The sequence below is a fragment of the Drosophila navojoa genome, chromosome 3 (genome assembly GCF_054131105.1).
Source record: "Drosophila navojoa isolate 15081-1374.11 chromosome 3, UAZ_NAV_1.0, whole genome shotgun sequence".
Taxonomy (NCBI): domain Eukaryota; kingdom Metazoa; phylum Arthropoda; class Insecta; order Diptera; family Drosophilidae; genus Drosophila; species Drosophila navojoa.
The window spans coordinates 21,058,636-21,076,948 of NC_142891.1; the positions used below are offsets into that span (position 1 = coordinate 21,058,636).

The 18,313-nt window shown below is 36.4% G+C and overlaps 2 protein-coding genes across 2 annotated transcripts in view; both read right to left on the reverse strand.

Annotated features, from left to right (window-relative positions):
* Window positions 1–16,882, reverse strand: part of toc (toucan) — a 109,748-nt gene extending 92,866 nt beyond the window's left edge. Inside the window, exon 1 of the mRNA XM_089257575.1 lies at window positions 16,179–16,882. Within this exon, the coding sequence (XP_089113701.1) occupies window positions 16,179–16,187 (9 nt within the window). The 5' untranslated portion in view covers window positions 16,188–16,882. The remainder of the gene's footprint in view (window positions 1–16,178) is intronic.
* A 376-nt stretch (window positions 16,883–17,258) lies between these two features.
* Window positions 17,259–17,974, reverse strand: ND-B14.5B (NADH dehydrogenase (ubiquinone) B14.5 B subunit). The gene is made up of 3 exons (XM_030384671.2): window positions 17,714–17,974; window positions 17,489–17,632; window positions 17,259–17,420 (listed from the first exon to the last, which is right to left on the reverse strand). The coding sequence occupies exons 1-3, from the start codon at window positions 17,874–17,876 to the stop codon at window positions 17,371–17,373; spliced, it is 357 nt and encodes a 118-aa protein (XP_030240531.1). The 5' UTR covers window positions 17,877–17,974; the 3' UTR covers window positions 17,259–17,370.
* Window positions 17,975–18,313: the final 339 nt, after the last annotated feature.

Here is an 18,313-nt window from a genome sequence, read left to right on the forward strand (position 1 = left end):
TATCGATAGTTTTTTAATGATGAAAACAATTAGTTGAATAGTTAAAGCTTACAATAAAAATTTATAATAAATAAATCAATGTTTATTGCGGTTAATTGTTTGCTCTAAATGTTGAACAAAAGTAAATCTACTGGAATATATCGATTAAGTTATCGATAATCAATAAAGTATTTTTTTATTATTATTTTTTGCTACAAGTAGTCATATTATTTTTTATAAATAAATCAAAATCATGTTAAAATAAATATTAATTACATTAATGTAATAATTGAGTTTATCGATAATAAAATAATTTTGTTTTTCTTCAAATAATCATTTTATTTTTTACACATTAACTAATAGTTTATTGCTAAATATTTAGCAGCCCGTCAGGTAGTAATAAATAATACAAATTTAAATTATTAAACTGCCATATGTTTCATTTGTATGTTAAATTTATAGCAGAGAATAAAAACTAGCCACAAGCATTGCTAAATATGTGGTTTCTTTTTCGAACGTAACCCTTTTGAGCACCATCATTCTATTTGAGAGTGGAATTTCATTGGGCGGTGCCGCATGTTTTCAGCTATAAACCACATTGATGCACAACGAGAGAGCCCAGAAAAACCGCACAGCAACTGGAAATTGCATAACAAAACGCAAAACATCCTATCTAAATTGAACAGCAACTACAACAATCAGAGAACATGCAGAACGGGTAACATGGGTAACAATTCGCACAGAGACAATAAACATAACCACAGAATGTTCGGCAGCTTCATTATTGTCAACAATTTCGGCCTGGCAAATACGAATTTCAAATCGCATTTAAATGCTGAAAGGGGCCTTAGAAATTGAATATTATGCATTGATCATGCAGGCAGCTGATAAAAGGCATTGTCTAACGAAACAGTGTGTTAATACTCAATGACAAGTACGTTAATACACTGAAGGCTCTATTTGGAGAGATGGATATCTTTTGCTTAAATAATCAATTTTGGATTTGCTGAAATACTAAGGGAATTTTGATTGTTTTTATTGCTATAAGAGAATTTATGTGAATAATTACGACTCTACCCCAATGCAACTTCTATTGGATTTCCATTTCAGAACATGAGAAATAAATTATTCATTATCTCCTCAAATTTTCACTTCAATTCATCTCTATGGCTAGCATAGATGACTGTAGTTCTCTCAATATTCCTCTGCATATATATAAATAAGTTTTCTCTTCCTCTAAAGCTCCGACACACCCTCCATTGGCACGGCTTTCACCCTATCTAGATAAGCCAATCAATATCCTGTGCGGATACCTGTGAATATCCGCATAGGAATTTGCTAGCACATGACAATCAATATCTGGTCCAATTGCCCGTATTCATTATACTTGATTAACACATGCTTCAACTGCAAATCATTTGCCAGTCAAGCAAGGCTTCAACTTTTACAACGTGTCTGACACAAAACTAAATTATTTAAGCCAATATGCATTTCTTGGCAACCGATTCTATTATTTTTTCCTCACCTTTGCAACCCACATAACATTTTGTGTGCTTGGTTTTTGTTTTCTATTTTTCCTTTACGATTCCAACATCATAAGGCAATTAAAATCAATTTTCACTGCAGTTGAGTGGTTTCCCAAAAACAAAACAACACCAAGGGAACCCAAAGCAATGTCCAACTTAACTCTACGGTGAGTGCTGCAACACTTTCATAAACAAAAAAAAAAAAATTATATAGATGTATATATATATTTTTCTGTTTTTTCTTCGCCCTTTTTGGGCTTGAAGCTCGTGTCGCTGTCAGCCGCTACAAATGCTAGTCGATAGTTGACCCAAATGTCTGTCATATTCCTCTGGATATGGGGGAAGAATGGGAGAAAGAGAGAGAGGAACACAGGGAGAGAGAGAGAAGGAGAGCATTTGAAAAATGCTGACTGTCACGTACAGAGAAAACTAAGTTCTTGACGCTCCACACAAAAATTTATATGCAACTCTTTGCAATTCTTTTTATTTGTGCCATACCTTCTTTTTGAAAACTTTTTTTCTTTTACACTTTTTGTGTCTCGTTTGTCATTCCGCAGTGCAGCGCATGTAACTGTCAAAAGGGACGACAACAACAGCAACAGCAACTGTCACATATATATCAAATCTTTGCCCAAACATATAAAACATGCGGGCAACGCGACTGACAACTGCGGGTTCTATATGACACTGTTTACCTGAGCCAGCAGTAACAACAACAACAACAAAAATTGAAACAACAATCACATGATTTACGATTGAGTTGCGTCCTGCTTAAAAACAATGTCATTTAATTTTGACGCTCCGACAAGGCTAACGAGCAAACGACGAACGAAGCGACGAGAACAAAAAAATGCAGAAAAACACTTTCGACAGCAACGCGTCGTATGAGCAACCCCCAGGCAAAGCGAATATTTCGCATACGCCACGTATGTCACTTGGCATTAGCATTCGTTTTGCGTTCGCATGCATCGGTTTTGAGCTTTGCATGTTGTGACGTTCGAACGTTATCCTGAGCATATTTTGAGCAGGCAGACACGTGATTTGAGGCTTTAACCAAACGTAGAAAATATTTAAATAAAATTATTTATTATATGTCTCCAATTTCCAACCCATTCAATGCAAACTTTATAGTCCATAAAATAGTTAATTAAATATATATGTATATTTGTATATATTTAATTAGTTTCAACAGTTTCTCGTGTTTGCCTAACTTGTGGTTTATTTAGCTTATCAAAAACGGGTAGAGAAACTGCAATTTCTAGACTGCGAATTGTGCGCGCATACCGCTCAGATTTAGTTTCTATGCAGAGGAGAAGGTTCGAGTTTATGCCGCATTGCAAATGCAGTTCACATAGTTTCTTCACTTTGAACTTTTGCAAAGTTTGGCATAGCAGCGGCATTGGGTTGGGGTTAGAAGAGCATTTGGGGGATTAGCGTAAACTTGTCTATTGCTGCAGCAGGCGCAAGATGTTGGCACTCGCACCACAAAGCTGGCCAAAGCTGTGCGAAGAACATTTGAGGCTATGTCTAAAACTAACTTTGGCCGCAAATCAAGCGAGAGTTAGGGCAATGTAATAGCCCAGATAAGCAGCTGTAACTATGCGCTCCATATATGTTAGAGAGATAACAAGTTAATTGCTCTCGAAATGCTCTCAAGTGAAGGCAATTTGAAACCATACTTCAAAGTCCCGTCGTGTGTGTGACATAATTAACATGCATGTTAGCTGCATGTCAAAAAAAATATATATTTATTTTATTTGCTAGGGGAAAACTTAGTTTATATATAGTATATCTAGTTTTACTTTTATATTTTTTGTTCAGTTCTGTTGAAATTCTCTGAGATAAATTCTCGGCACATGCTAGCATAGATTGTGAAGGACACACACTCGTTTGGCAGTGAGGTGCATCCACAGGATGTGCGGCTGTCTTAGTGCACGCTCAGGCGTAAACACAGACACGACACTCAAGCGGACCAGCCAGGGCAGCCAAGGCGGGGCCAACAGGGGCAGTGCTAAGGGGAATACACTAAACAAAAGTTTCAAACGTCAAACGTTTTGTAGACTTGCGTACATTTTCTTATTCTTTTACATTTTGCTTTTGCTTCTGGCTTTTCCTTTGCTCTTCTCAATTATGCAGCTTGAATAAAGCAACGGCAACGGCAGGAAGCAAATAGAGGGCGAAGGTCGTTTGCATAAGCACTCAAATGTATGCTAGACTCACATTCATTCACATATCTCAGCATTTACTTGCGCGTACATAAACACATACATATGTATCTGCTAGCTTTGGTATACGTTTATTAAGTTGAACTCATTTTAATACTTGTTACGGCACAAGCACAAACATTTGCATTATAAGTAATTCAACTTCAGCTTGCATTCCCATTTATGTAAATCTCTTTAGGTACTCAAATCTCAGCTGCTACGAACTGATAAGGGCCAACTCTTTAGTATAAACTTAGTTCAAGTCCTAACAGAATGTTGCAAATTATGTTATCAGCACACAAATTTAATAATTTGTATGCCAGCTTCAAGTGGAGCCGCATCTGCCTCGTTAAATTCGTCTGCACCCTTTCGCATAATTAAATCGAGCCACATGCCCACACATCAAGGATAAAACTTCATTTCATGACCATATAATTATGTGCATACTATTCAACTGCAAGGGCATGCAAATTTCCATTCATTCGAGATGTTTTCTGTTTTGCTTTCTATTTTCTTTTTTGCCGCAAAAGACCGACCGCAACTTCCATAGAGTTGACTGGCCTCCATGTGCCCCAAGCTTGACTCTGCCACACCTCCGCTGCGTGCTCGTAATATGCAAAGTCTATTAAAAAATCTACCCGAGTCATGTCAGCACCTCAGCGCTGTGTGTTAAAGAGTGTATGCATAACATAAAAAACTATGAATTTTCCATGTGACCCAACTAATGGAATACCTACACCACAAGTAGAATTTTGCTAACGAAATTGTTTTTTAGTTTTATTAAAAGTGAAATAATTTTAAGATGTAAAACCTAAAAGTAATTGCAATAACAGATTTTAAAATTCCTGCGAAATTCTAGAATTTAAAGTTTGTAGATATTATTAGATGGATTTTTTTTTAATATTATTTTTTTAAATATTATTATTCTTTTTATTATTATTATTATTATTATTATTACTCTTTTTATTATTATTATTCTTTTTATTATTATTATTATTCTTATTATTATTCTTTTTATTATTATTCTTCTTCTAATTATTATTATTCTTATTAATATTATTATTCTTATTAATATTATTATTCTTATTATTATTATTCCGCATTTCGTCACAATTTCCATTAAGAATTTGCTAGAATATACCCGATATTAATATTCTGAGTGCGGGTGTGACAATGTCGCCTCGTCAACGAGGCGTATGAAATGCATTATACAAGGAAGCAAAAGCACACACCCATACACACGTACACACCCATACACAGTTACACACTCACACAGACAGTCTTTACACACTTTGACACTCATAACATTTTGTGCAACGCCACCTGGCGGGCAAGTCATTAAGTGAGCTTGTTTTGTGCTGATTTGTGACGACGCTTGATGCAGAGAGCAGAGCAGGCAGCAGGAGGCCATAAAACTGCTCAGACTACGAACACACACACACACACACATACACAGCTATATATGTATATAATTATAATAGGCATTAAAACGAACGCCTGCGGCGTTGCCCGAGTGTTTTATGCGCGCAACTAGTGAGAGATGAAAACAACAAAAAGAAAAAAAAATGGGGAGAATTAATAAAACTTTTGCAGTTTACATACTGCAGTTTGTCTCTGCCATAAGGGTCTCTTTGTGTGTGTGATATATGCTAAATATATTTAAATTAAATATATATAATACAAATATATCATATATGAACTAAGTTGAGTAATTGAATCCTATGGAAAATTTTGGATTTATATTTCGAATTTAACTCTCGTAAGCTCCTAAAAATGTTAGTGTATAACTCATGCGCCATATCCACTTCACCTGAACTTTCACTTAATTGTCAAAACTCACCAACAAAATGACTAAGTAAAATCCCCCAGCCAGCATTCAGCGGTTGCGAAATTCATTTTGTTGCTTCCGGCCAAAGACCGAAAGGAAGAAGGCGCCAAAAGTCAGTTACTCTTGCTGTTGTGCCAATACATATACACATTTATATATGTATGTATGCATGTATTTATTTGTGTGCTTAAACAAAAGTCAACACACCCACAGCGAACCACATACACAAACAATGAAAGCCCAACAAGCCAGCGCTTGCTTAACCACATTTATATGTATGTATGGGTAGGTACTTTAGTTTTGGCACCCCTACATAGCCTACCCTTGGCCATGCTACGCTCTATACTATATATAACCCTATTCAATTGTAACCCGTATAATGCTCTTCATGCATTTCCGTTATATTTCAGACGCTTTCCACTTTTATTTTGCGCCTTTTGTCTTCTCATATTTTCTACTTTTCAACATCGCGTGCAAAAGGCGCATTACGAATATTTCCATTGTAGTTGTTGCTGTTGTTGTTGTAGTTAGTGTTAGGGCTGGATGTTGGTTATATGGGAATTGAAATTGGGTTAGTAGCAAATTCTGTTGTTTGTTTGCGCTATCTCCGAATGGATTCGCTGAAAAGCAAAAACAAATGGCATGCAAATTACTTTCGTTTTGTCTGCTGAAAATTCAAGTGCATTTTCGTGCTGCATACTTTTGGCCACGGGCAGCGAAATTAAAAGGGTTAAATTTACGAAATTAAAATGCAGTTCAATTCAATTGAGTCAAGTGTTTAGTGTGCACTTAGATTCTGCATTACAAATTAAAATCTAATTTAAATAATAATGATGTAAATTTAGGACTTGAGTATATAAACATTATTATCATTATTTACTCTTCTGCAAACTCAGTGACTTTCAAACTGTAAAACTCATTGATTTTCCAACTCTTGTTCTATTTGATTTATTTCAGTTGAGGAAGGCGTCCCGCCAAATTTATAGTCAAATGCTGGAGAGAATTCCATCTAGTGGCTGTCTTTTGTGCTGGAACCGGAAACGGATATAAATGTCTTACACACACGCCCCAACGTGGGGCGGCAGTCGAATTTTCTTAGCACCATGTGATGCTAGCTAGCAATTTCCTGTACAAGTTTATATTTCAGCATCGTATTTCAACTGAATTGCCGAATGTGCAGGGGATAGAGAAAGAGCGTATCTCACTCTTAATGGAGGTATAAGAATTTAAAGTATTATGTTGACAAAATTAATTTCAAAATAACTTTTAATTTCAAAACAACTTAAGACAGTTTATGAAAATCTATAAAACATTCAACTCCTACGTTAGCAACGCTTGGGTCTTGAGTCTTGTATGCCTGAAGGCGTAATTATAATAGTTTTCCTCTAGCTAAAGTCAGAAATTTAGGTCCTTTTGATTTGTACTTTGAGTTTAAAAGTTTTTTTGTATTTAAATCTTGCTTAGTCACGTATTACACAAACTTAGGATTTGCTGGATTTACAATGATGATGGTAAGTAAAGTCGAAATCCGATAATTCGAAATGACAATCCCCTTACAGTTTTTTTCGATTTACACAGCGATTCGAGTTATCGATAATTATCGAGAGCGAACTCTTTTCATGTCGATAACAATTTTTTGCGGCTTGTCGGGGTACAAATTATCGCGACTCGAGTGTAATAATAAATTATAGAGTAGCCTCAATCATGTGGCCTAAAAGAACACCAAAATGCGATTCAAGCCCTTCATCCATTTGTTCTACCGTATTGCAATACCATACACTTCATTTATGGAGGTCTGCTCAGGAGTTCATAAAAGTAAATAAATCAGAGAAATGCAGAGTCAGAAACTCACATTTGCTATCTTCAGCTAGAGTAAGTATCTATAGTACAAGGCTATATAACATATATGTATAGCTAGCAATCACAACTGGCCACCTGACTATTCAAGCCAAGTTTGTTGCTTTCATTTTGTCATTTTCACAATAGCTTTCTTTCTTAGCGCTTCAATGCACTGCAGAGAACATGTCTGCAGGCCATAAAAACTAATCACCCACGAGGCACAAGGACACACACAAGCACACACAATATCCTGGCTCTGCACATGACTTGCACTCTCTCTAACCCATATGAACTTCTCTCTCTCTGTCTTTCTCTATCTCTGTCTGTTTCTATGTGAGCGCCCGGCTAAAGCCGATTTGAAACAAATTAACCGCACATGGCAGCCGTCACACGGATTTAAGTGCATCGCTCGGCTGGCTGGCAATTTTCCAGTGCGAATTGAAATGCGAAGCAACGGCAAAGCAAAGCACCCACACACCCACACACACCTGGCACAAACCTATACAAGCTGTATAGGTTATACGCCCCATTAGTGCACCCACTGACCCAACATTTACTTATACCTTTGTGGCCCTCTGGCCTGATGACACGCGCTTAATTTTCAATTACGAACACATAAAGTGCGAACGGACCAGCTAATGGTAATGCCATCATATGCTGGTCAGCTCCGATACAACCATATACACACCTGCATAGATATATACCATGCACATTTATATCAATGTGCTGGCTACTGCAACACGTTCGCACGTTTTAACACCTTGCGATTCACATTTTTATTTCATTTGCTGCACATTTAATGGCGCAATACAATCAAAAGCATATCATCACACAGATCTAGATATTTGTGGGTATGTGTGAGGCGGATATGCAGGTGGCTTGATTGAAAAAAAAAAAAAGAAAGTGGAAAGAAGCATGGGCGTAGCCAAAAGGGAGTCGGTGAAGAGGGAAACTTTGGGAAGAATCAAAGAGAAGGTGAAAATAGTATATTAATAATAGAAATTTTTCCTCTTTCCAAATGGACAAAAAAGATTAAAGTTTGCAAGAAAATCCTTAAATAAAAATAAAAAATATATATTCTATGTTATAGATATTTGTATGTATGTATGAGCAAATGAAGGTGGTGTGGGAGTAAAAAGGAAAAGAGATAGAAAGCTAATGGCAAGGCAATAGTCAAAACTATAAAAAGGATGCCTGTGAAGGAATAATTCTACTTTGGAAAATATCAAAGAGAAGGCGCATTTATTATATTAATTCAAGATTATATTCCTCAATTAAATCAAAATAGAAATGTGAAAAAATATATTTTGTCTTAAAGAAACACTAATAATATCAGCAGGAATAAATTTTATTATAAATATACGAAAATCAGAAGTAACTAAAAGGATAAAGTATAAAAATGTTAATTTAAATATGTTATTTTGGCTTAGTGGAATATCCCTAATAAAAATTATTTTATATCAAACAAAATTTTAGTCGGGATTTTAATATAAAACCCTTGAAAAATGCATTTTTAAGAGTTAAATTGTTTTTCAAATTTCTATACAGAAACCAACGTTTAACCGTCAGTTAAACTTGCTGCTAACTTGCACAAAATAACACCTTCAAGGTTAGCCCAAGTCATGTTACGTCAGCAACTTATAGTGATATGTTAAACATTTACAAAACAATCTCCATATCTCCCTCTCCTTCTCCTTCTCTATCTTCTTTCTCATTCTTATGCCAAGTGCCTGTTAACTTTAACTGGCATGGACTAAAATGGGCGTTAGGTTTGCAAAGATGTTGTCGACACCCAAGTTTAGATCAAATATTTACTCTTACTCTTTGGCTGCTGCTGCTGCTGCTCCCTCACGTTCCAGTTGAGCTCACAATAGTCGTGTGGCGTTGCCACCCTGAGCCAAACTATCTTTATAGTTATCTAAGCTACCCCAGTCGGCAGTGGCTGAAGCCTCGCCCTCTTTGGCTGGCAAATCCCCATTTTCAATATAAAATTCAATTATTTCGTGGTTTGCAAAACGAACAACTTTTTTATGTGTCTGCGGAATATTATTATGATTATTTTCCTTTTTTTTATTCCTGTCGATTTTGTTTGGCTTTTTTTCAGCATTGGCGCCGCGTCAATTGTGATTCAATTTTTTGATTGAATTTTCCCGTCGCTTATGCTGATTGCGCACTTAGCGTCGCGTTCGCAATTAATTTAAATGTTTGCCATAAAATCCGCATTAAATATTAACTTTGCATTTGCGGTCTGCTTGCCGCTTCAATATTATGTTTATTATCGTTATGGGCGATGTTGTTGTGGCATATTGAAACAGTTAAAAGCGCAAATTATGATCTGATGTATGACAAACTAATTAATTAATATTTTATTAAGCACCTGAGAGAGATAAGAGAAAGAGAGAGAGAGAGAGAGAGAGAGAGAGAGAGAGAGAGAGAGAGAGAGAGAGAGAAGGAATTGACATGTTCATTGAGTTGAAAGTCGAATTTATGATCTGATGTATGACACATCGAGCGAGAAAGTGAGAGAAGGTAGCAATAGGTGGAACAGTGCACATAGAGGAAGAGCAAAAGAAAGGCGTAGATTGTGATTGAAGAAAGAAGAAAGGCAGATATAGAGAGACTTATGCAGAGAGTGAGGGAGAGAGAAAAAATAGAGACGCAAATGAAGACAGAGAGGTAAAGAGAGACAATGAAAGGGAGAGAGAGAGGTAGAAAATAGAGAGAGGAGACAGACATCGCGAGAAGGAGGGAGAGCGGGAGAGAAAGAGAGAGGAGACAAACAATGTGAGAAGGAGAGAGAGAGAGTGAGGAACAAGACATAGCGAGAGAGAGAGAGAGAAGTAACTCCTATCACGCAATACATATATTATGGCATCTAAAGATGCTATGCCAACTATGGCTGGCACACAGCTGCTCAGCTCTTTGTGGCCTATGCGCAGTTACATATTTAACATTTGCCACTTGTCTGGCGGGCAGCCCACATAAACTTTTGTGGATCCATTTTAAATGTTTGTGTACGGCTCACAGTCGGCCCTTTTATGGGCGGACAGCCAAATGGACATCTTACAAACAAAAAAGCGGAGAAGAGAAAAAAAAAATGGAAGAACAAAAAACTGGCAGACAGACAGACGCTCGAGTCGCACCGTGGGACATTTTTATCTGCGGTTGTTTTATTTATGCAGCAGCAGCTGCAATTCAGAGAAAAAGACAGCAAAAAAGAGGTCTGGACAGAGAGATATATGTATATAAAATATAATATATAAATATATATTATCTTTTTTGGCAACTGCTAAAGAACTGCAGAGCTGTAGAGCTCATTCTTGTAATGCTTAATTTAATTAGTATAAAGCAGTAGAGAAAGACAGAGACAGCGAGTGTGAGAAGGATACCAAATCAAGCTGCACATAAAACAAATTAGTTTAGGCCTCTGCTCGAGTTGATATATATTGATGTATGCATACGGCTTGTCTGCCAATCAATCAATACATAATCATCAGCTAACAGCCGAGTCTATCCTTGAACTTTGGCAGGCCAAAAGAGAAGAAGAAGAAGCAGAAAAAATGAACTAAACTGCCAAATGATTAAATGATAATTTGTCAGAGGCAGCTGCTGCGCCTAAGCTAACACGGCACAAAAACTAGAACACACACTGTGAGTGTATGCGTGTATCTCTGTGTGTGTGTGTGGCTTATTGGCCAAAACTTTCGTGCTACGTTAAAAATTGTGTGGCAGCAGCAGCAGCAGGCGCCACTGCAGCCAATCGAGTTGCACCGCTGCATTTGGCTTTTCCGTTTCCTTTTCTCTTTCTTTCTATTTTCTTTTTTTCGTCCCTCTATTGTTGTCTTTGTTATTGTTGTTGTTGCTGCTGTTGCTTGTGTTCGTGGCCATGAATATTTAATGAAATTAGCTCAAGATACTTGCAACGCGCGCTGCGGCTGTGTCGCACATGTGTGTGTGTGTGTATGGACGTGTGTCTGTGCAGGTCTTAACAGCTCGCTAGCAGAGCGTCTGAGTCACGTCTTTACCTTCCGGAATTTCAAATTAAAAATTGTTGCAGCAACAGAGCAGGCGAGCAAGTGCAATGCGTAGCCAACTAATTGCCAACGTTTAGCCCCCAAAAACGTTGTTTAGCTTTGGGCATATTGAAAGATGTGGAGCCTAGAGAGCTAAAATTCTCCCTAAGCCGCAACTTGAGAGCAAATAGTTCTAATAACTTTTAGATGATATATTTTACTAAAGTGTTAATAATAAACAAATATATATCAAATGCTACATTGCATACAAATACAATTCCTAAATAAATATACTCTTATAGTATAGGAATCCGAAAAACAATGAAAAGACCAAGGTATGTATGTATGTATGTTGACTTCTAAAATTAAAAGTAATGTATATAATAATATTAAATAACATGTAATAATACTCTTAAAAATACAAAAAATAATACTCTTATAAAATATTTATTTTTTAATAATTCTTTTTTATAATATGATTTTTTAATAATATTAAATAACATGTAATAATACTCTTAAAAAAAAAAAAATAATAATACTCTTATAAAATATTTTTTTTTAATAATTCTTTTTTATAATATGATTTTTTTTTTAATTTGAACAAAAAATTATTTAATTATTAAAAAATGTTTTAATTTTCGCAATACTTTTTTTTAAATTTGTTTTTTTTTTTAATTTTTTAATCTTTTCTTTTAAATTTGACATTTTTTTGTAATTTTCTGCACGAAATTGTTTTTATAAATTTGCTAATTAATAAAGATCAAAAGAACGCTGAGCGCATAAATTAAGTGCTGAAAATTATAGCAAATATTTTATATTTATAATTTATGGCATTTATATTTGTCGAGTGCACACGAGTGCATCCTCTGGATATGCACTCAGGCAGAGTACTGGCTATATTTTTACTATATATTGTTATGGATATTTCACTGAAGCGTAATATTTATCGATTAATATATGCATGGGCGCTAGAGCAAAAAAAAAATCGGTAATAAATAAATGGACTTTCGATTGACAGCGAGCGAGAAGGGCAGGGGATCTGGAATATTCTGCAGAGGTGTTGCCCTAGCGTATTTCATAATACGCAACGCGAATTCTGCGCTTCAGTCAATACAGAATTTTCGAAATGCTCGCGGTCATATAAATCATAAATGGTCAGCGAACAACAGCGCAGAGGGAGGGGCGGGCGAAAGGGTGGACAGGTGGGTGGTTGGATGATTGTGGCAAATATCAACATGGCCAAGAGGCAACAAAACGGTTCGCAGTTGAAACAGATGCCGAGCCTAAAAGTATGCAACGTTTGATATATGGCAAATAAACGTGAACGGATGCTGTGTCAACGTACATACATACATACATATATACAATTTGTTGCAGATATAAACTGAAATTTTAAAGAGATTTTCGTTTATGCTGGAATGCATTTAACAAAAAGACCATTTACATAAAAACTCTTTAATTAAACTTTCCTCGTAATTGCAAAAAGTATCTCCATTTATATTTATGTAGGCGTGCGCCATTGAAAATGTAAATTTTGATGTTTGGCTTCTCGTAAAACGTTATGTAATAGGCAGAGCTGGGCGTGGCACGCGCGTAAAAGTCTATTTATTCCTGTTCTGGATGATGAACTGAGTCACTATATATCCGTTTATCCATTTGTCCGTTTAATAAACACACCGAACTTTAGTAAAGCTCCTCTACGAGTTTTCAACGTAATATCTTGGCTAGGAGTCAAGTTCCCTTAGTTATTTTTAAATGTATATGACAAATTCTTTTATCATTTTAACTACCTCTCAGCATTTAATATTTATTTAATATTTTTATTTATTTAATATTTATATTTGATAACTAATTAAAAGCTAATCACAAAAACTCTATATTTGTATATTGGCTAATTTATAAAATGCTCATTTATCTTAAATTTAAGGCTCTAACTTTACCTTTGTGCTCTCTACAAAGGGCTCTTGTCCCAGCTTTATTTACGAGCTGACTTAGTTTATAAACATTAATAACAAATTGATAAATGATATTTGCACGAAAATTGTTTTTCCAGCCAAGAAACTTGTCGCCAATGAAAGGCAAACATTGCCACTGTGCTCCACACACTCTCGGGATAATATATTTTAGACTGTGCCACTCGGATGCTGCTGCAAGTTGTATGCCTTGTTATTATCCTTGCAGCAGCAGTGGCAGCTCCTGCTGTTGACACACAAAAAAAAAAAAGCCACAGCCGACAATTGTATAGCGACTAGAGACTCTCCGAAGGATGAGTGGGCAGCAGGCATTTCAGCGAGTGGGCGTGGCCCGGCACAGTTGAGACGACAAGGAGGCCACTGTGGATGATGTTGATGATTATGAGGCTTGTCGCGGAAGGGCGCACAATAAAAGTGCAACGTCATTGAGTACAGCTTTACAGTATTCTTTTCGCATACCCTATAAAAATGTGGAATGTGGTAAATGCCACACGAGAGAGCTAACAAAATTTTATTCAAGGCTAACATATGATCTATTCTATCAGAAAAGTGAAGGTCATGATCGATAACTTACAGTTATCGATAAATATTATTAGCTAAAATGGGTACACACATAGAGATTTATCAATGCTTTATAAATACGGTTTGCTAAAATAAAATACTTTATCCATTTGTTTATTTAATTATTATAAAATTTAATTTTTGTTAAGAAACGCAAATCCTTCGTAACTATTGTAACTATCGATTTTTGATAACAATAATTTACAATATATTAGATTATTATTATTATTGTGTAGTATTATTAAAGTGATGAGATATTTAAATATATGTATTATTGTTATTGTTATCGATAAGTAATAAGATTCGTTTCTTATCATGGAAGTGACTTTGTTTTGGTACAAAACCGAAGCTACCCAATTGGGGCTCCACAACTTTATCATTTCTATTCATAAACGCTTTGTGCACAATTCGCGTTTCAAGGACAGGCCACGCCTTGGCCCAGAGCACATATCAAATAGATATACATACGTATATATATACATATGGCTAATAATATGGAAACTGAATTGCTTTTGTTATGGAACAAGCTGTTGGGCCCATAGAATCTGGTTTAGGCCATGATTTTGATTGTGCACTTGCCGCCAGCTGTGCGCCTCATATTTCTGCTCTGTGAAAATCAGACTTTTTATGCGCTGCATCATAAAGACAGTGCCAAATGCAAGGAAAATAAAATATTGAAACAAAAAAAACAAGGCAGGTGGGCGTGGCTCATAAAAAGAAAAAACAAAGCAACTTAAATGCAAGATAAGCACTTTATATAGCAGCGACAAGTGACGTGGAAAAAAGTAATTTATCTGCCAAGAATATAAGAGAAATTACAGGCACGCGACTCTCAAATGTTGGGCCCAAACACCCACACCCTTACCCACGCCCACACCCACACCCGCCCACACCCACACCTGCACACACTTGCTCGTGCCATAAAAAATGCATGAACAAATTCTTGAGGGCATGCGAACACCGAAATGTTGCTCACTTTTGGGTGAAACGTGAAGAACGAAAATGATTTCCAGCACTTGAAATTGGAGTTTTATTTTTGGGTGCCTTTGATTGGGACATTCGCTGAATTTCGAATTTCGAATATCCGTGTTTGCTGTTTTATGGCCGGAAATCTCATTTACTTGCGGTTTAAGCAAATAGCACCAGTTTAATAGACTTTTCATTAGCCAAAGTGCCAGGTAAATGAACCCCAGAAATAGCAGCTAAGAAATGGGTTTGCATCGCATAGCAAAATATCCATTAATAATACGAAAATGATTAATGGATATATAACAGCAAAAATTTCATATAGTTGTAAGTCGACTTTAGATATAGAGGAAAGCAAATGTTTTCCACTCTTATTTAACATATTTGTTATATTTATATGCATATACTTTAAGTGGGAGCGATTAGTTTGCATAGAAACTCAAGACCAGACTTTGTTCTCTATTGACTCAGCTGTTTAACCTGATCACAAATAGTATAAATACTTTTGAAAGTCGATGACGTTGCTCTTGAAGAAACATATTTCGTATCAAGATTAACGTTATACAAATGTTTTTTTTTTATTTTTTTTTTTAATTTTACTTGAAAATTAATATTGCTCTACATAAACATTAATAAGATAAGGCATAGGAATACTGAATGTTTTAAATATAAATGCATATAATTTTCTATAGCTCAAATCCCGCTTGGGACCAAGCGGAAAGAGATGTATTATGCCCATCAAATGCCATCAAGACCAATTCCCGTTACAATCTTGCCGAACTTTCTTGCAATTTATGTGAGTTTTTACACACCCACTCACACACACACACACATCTACATGTACCTAACCCTGGCTCTCTTAACATTTGTTGCCAATTTTACACGCCATAAAAATTGCACCTTTCCCCTAAGGGGGAGAAATTTGGAAGAACCAAACTCAAGAAATCAATGTGCCCTCTCCCGGCCGAACTACCATCCCCAGCAAAGCGGCAGCAGCAGCCCCCAATTGGCAAAAACCACAAATATGCATAATTTATACAAACACAAGAGAAAATCAACTCCCCCACACACACACACATAGTCACCCCCAAACACATACACGCATACGCAATCAAATGAAATCCATATTGACAAAGCAGCCGTAAGGAGCGCGGCAGAAAGGGAGAGCAAATGAAGTGCTACGTGTGAGAGGAGTACGGCATAGACACAGCGCCGAGCCGTCTGCACATAAATAACTAAATAATTGTTTCAATAAAATTAAATTCTAAGCTTTAGATGATTGCGCTTACCTTAGACATAACGGTTTGCTATGTTGATGCTCGCAAAAAATAAGAGATTTTTTGCTTCCTTTTGCATAAAAAGAAAAGCCGACGGCCTTTGGTCAAAGACTAAAGCTTTTGTTGTTGTTGTTGCTTTGGTTGTAGTGAATTCGCCTTTCCAGAAACTGCGTCGTTGTTGTTGCTGCTGCGGCGGCTGCTGGGTTTGAGCTTGGCGCTTGCTCTTGCTCAAAGGTTGATAGTAAATAACAAAAAACAAATAGCAGCAACAAAATACTAATAGCCCAGCTAATTAGTTTTTAGTTAATTATCAATAATTTGTGTGCCAAGTGGAGTGTTGTTTTCGTTTTGCTTTACTTTTGCTTTTACTTCACTTTCACACGCCGAAAGAATTCGCGCCGTTTCTTACGTCGCTGATTTTCGCTTCTCCTAATTTGTAACGGTAAAATCCTAACTGCACAACACACACACAATCACACGAACGCGCACTCACACACTAAATTTCGCGCACGTAATTAGTACGGGACCTGTTAAAAAGCAATTTGGGTTTCAGCACAATTCTTAATGTTTTTTTTTATTAATGAAATTTATTATATTTACTTTGTATTTAAATCTATTGATTTTTTGGCGCGTTCATTTGCCTTATTTTTCTAACCTCCGATGGTATTACAGTTTATGCTCGCGTTTGAACGATGCGTCTCCACATCCTACGAACAGAACGATTCACCGGAAACTGAATCTGAAATCGCGGTAGTGTGACCTGAACACCAAAAGCGCAACGGTGGTATTTTTTCGGAAAAATGCGAAGAGCTTAAATTTGCCCGTCTGAAAATACCGAACTTAGCTTAAAGTTGCAGTGGCAAAGCTAGGGAGAATATTTATAAAATTAATAGTAGGATATACATATTAAGTAATTATTAAATACAAATTGAATACATAGCAAAATTGTAATAGCATGTTTGCTACGATCAGGATAGCTTTTAAATTGCATTCAAAAAGCGCGCCTTCTTGCTTCCAAGGGCTGGTAACACTGCCGCATGATTCTGCTTGCATTTAAATCTGCATAAAACACTTGAAATGCAGACAAACGCCTTCATTACAGTTGTTTATTCATATGTATTACAATTAAAGCCTTTTAATTAACTATAAAATGTTGTTTCGAAGCAGGGCTTGCTCCGTATACATTTAAGCATCAATCGAGTACTTAGCGAACTGGCACCCAACTTTCCAAAACGTCGGCGTACTTCTTGCGATCTTGAAAGTGAAATATGAGAATAGTTTTCAATGAATCTGTAAAGTTTTAGCAACAAAATTAATCTCACCTGTCTTAGGGAAGTCCTCGGGATGCAGTTCAACGTAATGCCGAAGCACGGCGTCGCGCTTGGCCAGATACTCGTCGCGCTTGTTATCCAGGTAGTAGCCAGCTCCGCCGCCGATGAGTGTAAACAAAATATGCTTTTGAATGCCTGTACATAAATTATAATTAGTTATTACATATTTAAAACAGAAAAACAATGTTACGTCACAGTCGTGCGTCGCAAACTTACCAGCGAGAACAGGCTTACGGAAGCCCCAGTTGATGAATAGTGCAGCGCCGAAACCGCCTATGGCGCCGGCCATTGGATTCCATATTGGCGACAAGAATGTAGGCTGCCGGTTACCTTTATTTGTTAATATTTCCAATGGATCGTAGACTGCCGGATCGCCCATGTTGACAAAATTTCACAGCTAAAAAAATGTGACCAGTTGGGGAAAACAGCAATATATATAGCTTCTCAGCAAATGTCAGCTGTTTATCGAGTGTACACTAAACACACTTCGCCTGCGGTATATCGATAAAGAGAAGGCAGTATAAATGTGTGGTGTGGCCAGACTGCCATAAAAAGTAATTAACTGCTTGTTTACCAAAGACCAGCATAGTCAAGCAGTAATTAGAGCAAAGTAGAGGGCCATGGATTAAACAATAAAGCAACTAATGCTGTCAGCTGCATATGTAGTGTGTTTAGCGATGCCAGATCTAGCTAAATGAAATGTTTTTTCTTGTCTTTATTTTACGTTAAATTTTCAAAATTCTATTACAATAGTTTTACATAAAACAGCGCTGCACAAAGCTCGCAAAAGGCAATTCAAAACAGTGTGTGTAAGGC

Bases quoted from the DNA above. Each gene is read 5' to 3' on its own strand.
- ND-B14.5B (XM_030384671.2), bottom strand. From the start codon at position 17,876: ATGGGCGATCCGGCAGTCTACGATCCATTGGAAATATTAACAAATAAA. The intron at 17,633-17,713 runs GTAAGTTTGCGA...ATTTATGTACAG, and splicing joins CCGTAAGCCTGTTCTCGCTG to GCATTCAAAAGCATATTTTG. The intron at 17,421-17,488 runs GTGAGATTAATT...TTCACTTTCAAG, and splicing joins CGAGGACTTCCCTAAGACAG to ATCGCAAGAAGTACGCCGAC.